Source organism: Homarus americanus, unplaced genomic scaffold (assembly GCF_018991925.1).
Source record: "Homarus americanus isolate GMGI-L3 unplaced genomic scaffold, GMGI_Hamer_2.0 scaffold51476, whole genome shotgun sequence".
Lineage (NCBI taxonomy): Eukaryota > Metazoa > Arthropoda > Malacostraca > Decapoda > Nephropidae > Homarus > Homarus americanus.
In genome coordinates, this window is record NW_024736148.1 from 5,060,116 (window position 1) to 5,070,319 (window position 10,204).

A 10,204-nucleotide genomic window follows, 5' to 3' on the forward strand; every position below is an offset into this window, starting at 1 on the left:
TAAGTGAGAGAGTGAGAGAGCGAAGGAAAATAAAGGAGGAGATAAAAAAATGAAGGATAAAATAGAAGAGAAATTAAGAAAATGGGAGAAAGGAGAAATAGGAAGAATATACGAAGGGATAAGAGAAAGTGGAAGAGAGTGAGAGAAATTGGGAGAGAGTGAGAGAAAGTGGGAGAAGGTGAGAGAAAGTAGGGGACAGTAAATGAAAGGAGAGAGGGAGAGAAAGGAGAGAGAGAGAAATTGGGAGAGAGTGAGAGAAAGTGGGAGAAGGTGAGAGAAAGTAGGGGAAAGTGAGTGAAAGGAGAAAATGAATTAGTATGAAGGCAGAGGGAAGGTAAGCTGTAACCATAGTCCTCTTTCCTTATGTTGGCACTGATAATATTACAGTGGAGAGGATTAAAATAAGGGCTCACAGCTGCTCGTTTCAGGGGTAGTGTCTTTGTCAACACTAAGGGGAGTCTCTCTCACACACACAAGGGAGGCTATGGCAGACTCTTTCTCCGAGGTGCTTTTCTATCAGATTAAATCAACCTGCTCTTCCAAATGTGAAAATACCACGAGACAAAAACTCATCAAAAAAAACAATCAAGAAAAGAGAGAGAGAGAGAGAGAGAGAGAATGACGTCATATGAGACTAGAAAGGCCAGCAGGACCAATCAGCGCGCAGTATACCCTCGTACGCGTGGGTTGTACGTAATACGCTAACTGTATATAACATTTTCCCTCACGAACCGTCTGGCAATCAACAGAGAGACCATTTTCTCTAGTGTTCTCTCTACCGTTCACTTCTCTGTTGTTTGTCTCTGTTTATTTACGGGTTTTCATTTCTCTGTTGTCTCTATTTACGGGTTTTCATTTGTTGTTTGTTTATTTCTGTTTATTTATGGGTTTTTATTTCTGTTTATTTACGGGTTTTCATTTCTCTGTTGTCTATTTCTGTTTATTTACGGGTTTCTGGGAGGATTTTTTTTCATTTCTCCTCCATTCCTTTCTTTATCTTCTTATGTATTATTCCTCTGTTTCTTCCTATTCTTCTCCCTTTTCTCTGTTTCCATTCTCTTTATCCTCTTTTTCTTATTCCTGTCTTCTTATTTTTATTCCTTTGTTTAAGTAATGCTTTGTAGGCAGCAGTATCATTTCAAGCTTCTTTGGAGGTAGAAGCACTTTTTTTAAGCTTCCTTGGACATAAAAGCTTCGAATTAAAGCTTGGTGGAGGAAGCAGTAGCGAAATTAAGCTTCTTGGAGATAGCAACACGATTTTAAAGTTTTGGAGGCAGCGGCACTAATTCAAAGCTTCTTGAGGGCAGCGGCACCGTATTAAAGCTTCATGGAGGCAACAACACCGTAAAAGCTTCTGGAGACAGCAGCACCGTATTTAAGCTTCTTGGAGGCAGCAGCACCATATTTAAGCTTCTTGGAACAGCAGCACCGTATTTAAGCTTCTTGAGGACAGCAGCACCGTATTTAAGCTTCTTGGAGGCAGCAGCACCGTATTAAAGCTTCTTGCAACAGATCTATGTTGCATCATCAATCTCCGGCCCTTGCAATAACTTTCATCATCAGGCTGTGGAAACTCTCTCTCTCTCTCTCTCTCTCTCTCTCTCTCTCTCTCTCTCTCTCTCGCTTTTAAAGATAATTTACTTCTCTGCGTCGTGTTTGTCTTTAATTTTTCCTCTCAAGGGTAAAAAAAATTCCTTTGATTCGTTCGTTGATGTGAGTCTCTCTCTCTCTCTCTCTCTCTCTCTCTTACGTAACGCGGGAAAGTGTTACGTAATATCTGTTGTGTTGTAACATTTGTATTGGCCTCGAGATTTATGTCCCAATGGTGGTAGTGGTAGCAGATGGTGGTAGTGGTGGCAGATGGTGGTAGTGGTGGCAGATGGTGGTAGATGTGGTAGTGGTGGCAGATTGTGGTAATGGTGGTGGTAGATGGTGATAGTGGTGGTGGTAGATGGTGGTAGGTAGGCAGGTCACGACAGGCTGAGGGCGACGTGTCCAGATACCTCAATGACTCTCTCTCTCTCTCTCTCTCTCCTCACCTCCCCCACACCCACCCCACCCCCTCCTCCCTCTTTCCCTCCTCCAACTCCACACTCCCTCCTCCCTCCTCCCTCCTCCCTCCCTCCCTCCCTCCCTCCTCCCTCCCCTCCCTCCCAGTTTTGCGAATTAGCCCGATGGAAATTATCCAAATAGCCTAATATTACCGCTTTGCCGTGATTGGCTGAGGCGAAACGATCGGTAGGTGAGCGACAGCCAATGAGCGGGAACGGTGTTGACCTTAACTACCTGGTACACCGATATTTCTCTGTTTGTTTGTTTGTGTTTGTTTGTCAGGTGTGAACAATAAAGGGAGATATTTTTTGTTGTTTTGCTTTTTATTTTATTTTTTATTTGTTCGCTTTATGGTTCAACTTGTGTGTCGAGGTTGGTCGTTAGAGGAGAGTAGTTTGGTCCACGGTGATAGTAATTGGTTGTTAGGTGTTGTTGTTGCTGTTGTTTTTGTTTATTTATTTTGTTTTTTTGTGTTTATTATAATTTTGTGGTTCCATTTAATTTTTTGTTATTGTTTCGTGTTGTTCCATTTGTTCCATAAACTAATTATTCTGTACAAGTGTAGATAATTCTTTTATTGTACATACTCGTAACTCTGATTATACACCTGACTTACATGTGTGTATCTATCATGTATACCTGACTACATGTGTGTATATATCATGTATACCTGACTACATGTGTGTATTATATCATGTATACCTGACTACATGTGTGTATGTATTATGTATACCTGACTACATGTGTGTATATATCATGTATACCTGACTACATGTGTGTATGTATTATGTATACCTGATTACATGTGTGTAATTATCATGTATACCTGACTACATGTATGTACGTATCATGTATACCTGACTTACATCAGTTCTCTCTCTCTCTCTCTCTCTCTCAGTATATATACCTGTAACTCGGTAAATACCTCTAACTCACTAACCAAACTATAGGTATTTATAGGTATAAACTCCCACGTCTATACACACATACACAACTATACCCATACGTCTATACAGTATACCCACAGTATACCTCATAGTTATACCCTGTAGCTTAAGTGTTATAGTGGTATGAGACGGATATATCTCTTGATTATATTCTCCCAATGAGGTATATCTCTATAATTATTCTCCATTGAATTATATTCTCCTGAGGTATATTCTCACAAGAGGTATATCTCCTATAGGGTTATATTCTCTATAGGTATATTCTCCTCTAGGGTATATTCTCCTCTAGGTATATTCTCCAATGGGTATATTCTCCTATAGGTATATTCTCAATAAATTATATCTCTATAATATGGTATATTCTTATATAATTATATGTTCTCAATTGGTATATTCTCTATAGGTTATATTCTCCAATAGGGTATATCCTCCTATAGGTATATTCTCTATAAGATTATATTCTCCATAGGGTATATTCTCCTCTAGGGTATATTCTCTAAATTATGTATTATATTCTCCTCTAAGTTATATTCTAAAGATTATATAGAGTATATTCTCCTCTAAGATTATATTCTATAGGATTATATTCTCAGAGATATTCTCCTATAGGGTATATTCTCCTATAGGGTATATTCTCTATAGAATTATATTCTCCTATAGGGTATATTCTCCTCTAGGTATATTCTCCTCTAGGTATATTCTCCTCTAGGTATATTCTCCTATAGGGGTATATTCTCCTATAGGGTATATTCTCCTATAAGTTATATTCTCCTCTAGGGTATATTCTCCTATAGGTATATTCTCTATAAGGTATATTCTCTATAGGTATATATTCTCCTCTAGGGTATATTCTCCTAGGGTATATTCTCCTCTAGGGTATATTCTTCTCTAGGGTATATTCTCCTATAGGGTATATTCTCTATAGGGTATATTCTCTATAGGGTATATTCTCCTCTAGGGTATATTCTCCTATAGGGTATATTCTCCTCTAGGGTATATTCTCCTATAGGGTATATTCTCCTATGAGGTATATTCTCCTCTAGGTATATTCTCCTCTAGGGTATATTCTCCTATAGGTTATATTCTCCTCTAAGTATATTCTCCTCTAAGGTATATTCTCCTCTAGGGTATATTCTCCTATAGGTATATTCTCCTCTAGGGTATATTCTCCTCTAGGGTATATTCTCCTCTAGGGTATATTCCTCTAGAATTATATTCTCCTCTAGGGTATATTCTCTATAGGGTATATTCTCCTCTAGGGTATATTCTCCTATAGGGTATATTCTCCTATAGGGTATATTCTCTATAGATTATATTCTCCTCTAGGTATATTCTCCTCTAGGTATATTCTCCTATAGGGTATATTCTCCTAGGGTATATTCTCCTCTAGGGTATATATTCTCCTCTAGGGTATATTCTCCTATAGGGATATTCTCCTCTTAGGTATATTCTCTATAGGTTATATTCTCCTCTAAGTATTCTCCTCTAGGGTATATTCTCCTATAGGTATTCTCCTATAGGGTATATTCTCCTCTAAGTATATATTCCTCTATAGGGTATATTCTCCTATAGGTATATTCTCCTCTGGGTATATTCTCCTCTAGGGTATATTCTCCTCTAAGGTATATTCTCCTCTAGGGTATATTCTCCTCTAGGGTATATTCTCCTATAGGCATATTCTCCTCTAGAGGTATATTCTCCTATAGGTATATTCTCCTCTAGGGTATATTCTCCTCTAGGGTATATTCTCCTCTAGGGTATATTCTCCTCTAGGGTATATTCTCTAGGGTATATTCTCCTCTAGGGTATATTCTCCTATAGGGTATATTCTCCTATAGGGTATATTCTCCTCTAGGGTATATTCTCCTCTAGGGTATATTCTCCTCTAGGGTATATTCTCCTCTAGGTATATTCTCCTATAGGGTATATTCTCTAGAGGTATATTCTCCTATAGGGTATATTCTCCTATAGGGTATATTCTCCTATAGGGGTATATTCTCTCTAGAGTATATTCTCCTATAGGGTATATTCTCTCTAGGGTATATTCTCTGTAAGTGTATTCTCCTATAGGGTATATTCTCCTCTAGGGTATATTCTCTCTAGGGTTATATTCTCCTATAAGGTATATTCTCCTCTGAGATGTTCTCCTCTAGGTTATATTCTCTATAGGTTATATTCTCAGAGTTGTATTCTCACAAGGTATATTCTCCTATAGGGTATATTCTCCTCTCCTCGGGGTATCTAGGGTATAATTCTCCTCTAAGAATTATATTCTCCTATAGGTATATTCTCCTCTAGAATTATATTCTCCTCTAGGAGATTGTTCTCCTCTAGGGTATATTCTCCTTATATTCTATAGGTATATTCTCCATTAGGGTATATTCTCCTATAGGTTATATTCTCCAATAGGTATATTCTCCTATAGGGTATATTCTCTAGGTATATAAAAAGCTGTAATGGTTTTTGTTAAGTTCTGATGGTAAATATTATTAAAGCTAATTAAACCTGACTGTGTGGGTGGGTGGGTGGTGTGGGTGGGTGGGTGGTGTTGGGTGGGTGGGTGGGTGGTGTCGGTGGGTGGGTGGGTGGGTGGGTGCAGGTGGAAGAAGGAGAAAGGGTGAAGAATGGGTTAGTGTGGAAGGGTTGTATGGGGAGATGGGTGGGGAGGATAGGTATGGGAAGGAGATTTGATGGTGGTGAGGAATGAGAAAGGGGAGAAGTGGTTAGAAAGGGGAGAAAGAAATGTAGGAATGAGGGAATGGTGGAAAGAAAGGGAATGGTAGGTGATTGGGAGAGAGACTGTCAGACACAGAAGTAGCTGGGTGGGGGGTTCTGGTCTGGTCTCATCCCGTGAAACAATAACAATGGAGAAGACTTAGACACTCCTCCTCTTCCTCCTTTCCTCCTCCTTCGTCTGCTCTTCTTCTTCTTCTTCCTCTTCCTCTTCCTCTTCCTCCTCCTCCTCCCCCTCTTCCCCCCCTACTTCTTCCCTCACTAACCTCCTCCTCCTCCTCGTCCTCTCCCCTCACCACCTTCTCCTCCTCTTCCTCTCCTCCTCTTCACTTCCCTCCTCACCTCCTCCTCCTCTTCCCTCACCTCCTCCTCCTCTTCCCCTCCACCTCCTCTCCTCTTCCCTCACCTCCTCCTCCTCTTCTCCACCTCCTTCTCCTCTTCCTCCACCTCCTCTCCACCTCCTCCTCCCTCTTCCTCCACCACCTCATCCCCTCCTCCTCCTCCCTCTTCCCTCACCTCCACCTCCTCTTCCCCTCCCTCCCTCCTCCTCTTCCCCTACCTCCCCTCCTCCTCTCTTCCCCTCCCTCCTCCTCCTCTTCCCTCTCCTCACCTCCTCTCTCCCCTCTTTCTCCTCCTCCTCTTCCCCTCACCACCTCCTCTTCCCTCCCACCTCCTCTTCCCTCACCTCCTCCTCCTCTTCCCCTCACCTCCACCTCCTCTTCCCCTCTCCTCCTCCTCTTCCCCTCCCCTCCTCCTCCTCCTCCCTCCCCTCACCTCCTCCCTCTTCCCTCACCTCCTCCCTCCTCTTCCCTTACCACCCTCCCTCACCTCCTCCTCCTCTTCCCCTCCCTCCTCCCCTCCCCTCCTTCTCCTCCTCTTCCCTTTTCCTCACCTCCTCCTCCCTCCTCCTCTTCCCTCCTCCTCCTCCTCTTCCCTACCTCCTCACCTCCTCCTCCTCTTCCCTCACCACCTCCTCTTCCTCCTCTCTCTATAACCATGTATAATATAACTCTTGAAACACATAACCAGCCGACCGAGCTTAAGCCTTTTGTAGTGTAGTTATAGACGCTGATGGCTATAATTACAGGTGCAAAGACTGAACTAATTACAGGTGCAAAGACTGAACTAATTACAGGTACAAAGACTGAACTAATTACAGGTACAAAGACTGAACTAATTACTTGTACAAAAACTGAACTAATTACAGGTGCAAGGCTGAACTAATTACAGGTACAAAGACTGAACTAATTACAGGTACAAAGACTGAACTAATTACAGGTACAAAGACTGAACTAATTACAGGTACAAAGGTACTAATTACAGGTGCAAAGACTGAACTAATTACAGGTACAAAGACTGACATACAGGTACAAGACTGAACTAATTTGCAAAGATTGAACTGAATTAAGGCAGACTAATTACAGGTACAAAAACTGAACTAATTACAGGTACAAAGACTGAACTAATTACAGGTACAAAGACTGAACTAATTACAGGTACAAAGACTGAACTAATTACGTATTATCCCGGCTTAACGCTGTCTAGGATGATTTAATGTTTTGTAATGGAACACCGTCTTGTATTTTCACTGTAATTACATAATGGTCTGTGAATCTTGCCTTTGTATTGTGACTTTTGTAGTGTATGTCTGTAACCCTTTGATCTGTGTGTGTGTGGATGACTTGTGGATGGATGATCATTAACCTGTTGGTGGATGATCTTGTGGCCAATTTGTGGATGAAGATTGGATGATTTATGACCTGTTGGTGGATGAAGAGTGGATGATTTATGACCTGTTGGTGGATGAAGAGTGGATGATTTATGACCTGTTGGTGGATGAAATGTGGTTGATCTCATGGCCTATTGGTGGAGTGGATGACTTCTGAATATTGATGGATGAAAAGCGGCTTACTTCTAATCTATTGGTGGATGAAGACTAGATGATCTCTTGACCTGAGTAATGGATGACCCCTGACCTTTGTTGTCTCCTCCCACAGGTCAATATGGCGAGCCCTCCTGCTGGGTCAGGTGGCCTCACTGCTGTTGTGTGTGACAGGTGTGTGCTGCCATCTCCTCAACAACACCCACCACCTACAGCTGCCTGCAGGTACGTCCCCTTACTCACCTGGACTCACCTGGATTAGTCTGGGCTCACCTTGGACTCATCTTGACTTACTTGGACTTATTTTGATTCACCCAGCCTCATATTGACTCATCTAGATTTATTTTGACTCATCTGGACTTATCTTGATTCATCTTGGACTCATCTCGACTCACCTTGGACTCATCTCGACTCACTTGGACTCATCTTGATTCATCTTGGACTCATCTCGACTCACCTTGGACTCATCTTGACTTACTTGGACTCATCTCGACTCACTTGGACTTATCTTGATTCATCTTGGACTCATCTTGACTTACTTGGACTCATCTCGACTTACTTGGACTCATCTCGACTCACTTGGACTCATCTTTACTCACCTTGGACTCATCTTTACCCACCTGGACTTATCGTGATTCATCTTGGACTCATCTTGACTCACTTGGACTCATCTTTACTCACCTTGGACTCATCTCGACTCACCTGGACTTATCTTAGCTCACATTAACACTCACCTCACCTAGCTAGTGAGTTCCGCCCACCTGCCTCTGTCTCCAGCAACCATGACAACACACACACACACACACACACACACACACACACACACACACACACACACACACACACACACACACACACACACACACAGCCTCGTATCACCACTCACAATTCTCTCTCTCTCTCTCTCTTCTCTCTCTCTCTCGGTAATCTCAGTAGCGTGGAAGAATACCAAGAGAACTTAATCAGCTTTACCGAGGTCACCCCTGAGCACCGTCAATAGAAACCGGGGAATGTGAACGGGGTGAGTGGGGGGTGAAGGTAATAAAGAGGGAGAAAGTGAGAGGGGAGAGAAAGTGAGAGGGAAAGAGAAAGTGAGAGGTGGGAGATAGAGGGAGGGGGGAGTGGGGAAAGATAGAGGGAGAGAAAGTGAGAAAGAGAGTGGGGAAAGATAGAGGGAGGGGAATTAAGAAGAGAGGGGAGAGAGAGTGAGGGAAAGATAAGGAAGTGGGAAAAGGAGCGAAACGGGAAAGAAAGTGGATAGAAACAAAGAGAGTGGATAAAGTAAAAAGAGAGTGTTAGAAACTGAGAAAGAGAGGGAGAGTGAGAGGGGAGAGAGAGCTGGGAAGAAAGTCAGATTGAGAGAGAGAGAGAGAGAGAGAATTGGGATATGAAGGTGAGGGTGGGAAAAGAAAGGGAGAGAAAAAGAGGGGGGGAGTTAGAAAGAGGATAGAGAAAGTGAGTGAGGAAAGGGAAAGAGAGAGAGAGAGAGAGAGAGAGAGGGAGGAGAGAGAGAGGGATTTGGGGAAAAGCTATAATAGGGACAGAAAGAGAAAGAGAGAGAGAGGAGGGAGAGAGAGAGAGAAATAGTGAGAGATAAATATATAGATTGACAGAGATATAGACAGACAGACAGATAAACAGACAGACATAACAATCAGTGTCCCAATAGTCCCTACTGTCATTAAATAATTGTCTCGATAAATTAATTAACCCAATATATTCCTCTTGAGAAATAATTAAGCTGTGAATTCTCAGATAATCGTAAGGTCAAATTTTTTTTCTTAACTTGATTATTGAGAGAATTATTTTACTGTCTCACTTAAGTTTTTTTTTTCATTTAACGTAAGTGTAAAATCCCGTATCTTCCCCGAAAATCTCGTAGCTACTCCTAAAATCCCATATCTTCCCCTAAAATCCATATACTCCCAAAATCCCATATCTTCCCAAACCATATCTTCCCTAAAACCCATATCTTCCCCAAAATCCCATATCTTCCCTAAAATCCCATATCTTACCCAAAAATCCCATATCTTCCCTAAATCCCATATCTTCCCTAAATCCCATATCTACCCTAAAATCCATATCTTCCCTAAAAATCCCATATCTTCCCCTAAAATCCCATATCTTCCCCTAAAATCCCATATCTTCCCCTAAAATCCCATATCTTCCCCTAAAATCCCATATCTTCCCCTAAAATCCCATATCTTCCCCTAAAATCCCATATCTTACCTTAATTGTCAGAAGCTCGTCAGGTTAACGACGTCTTAAAAAGGTAAGCGAGAGAGGACACTACTACTCTCTAATGCTACGATAGAGAGAGAAAAGAAAGAAAGAGAGAGAGAGAGATAACGAACCTAAAATGGCGTCCGAATTGCATTGACTTCATCCAGAGATTCCCTTTACGACACAGATAATGGAGGAAAAAAAATATTAATAAAGATGGCGGCCAAATTACACAGAGACTTTATATCGTCTTGGCACCAGTTACAAAAGAAATGATTTTATCGTATGAATATTGGGAGTCTGGCCAAGGTGGGGTGGGGGTGAGGGTGGGGGTGGGGGGGTTAATGGGGGACAGAGGTGAGGTTGT

The 10,204-nt window shown here is 41.8% G+C and overlaps 1 protein-coding gene across 1 annotated transcript in view; it reads left to right on the plus strand.

Annotated features, from left to right (window-relative positions):
• Positions 1 to 317: 317 nt before the first annotated feature.
• Positions 318 to 10,204, plus strand: part of LOC121871988 (solute carrier family 35 member F1-like) — a 68,898-nt gene continuing 59,011 nt past the window's right edge. The window contains exons 1-2 of the mRNA XM_042374608.1: positions 318 to 334; positions 7,730 to 7,839. Of these exons, the coding sequence (XP_042230542.1) occupies positions 318 to 334; positions 7,730 to 7,839 (127 nt within the window). The remainder of the gene's footprint in view (positions 335 to 7,729; positions 7,840 to 10,204) is intronic.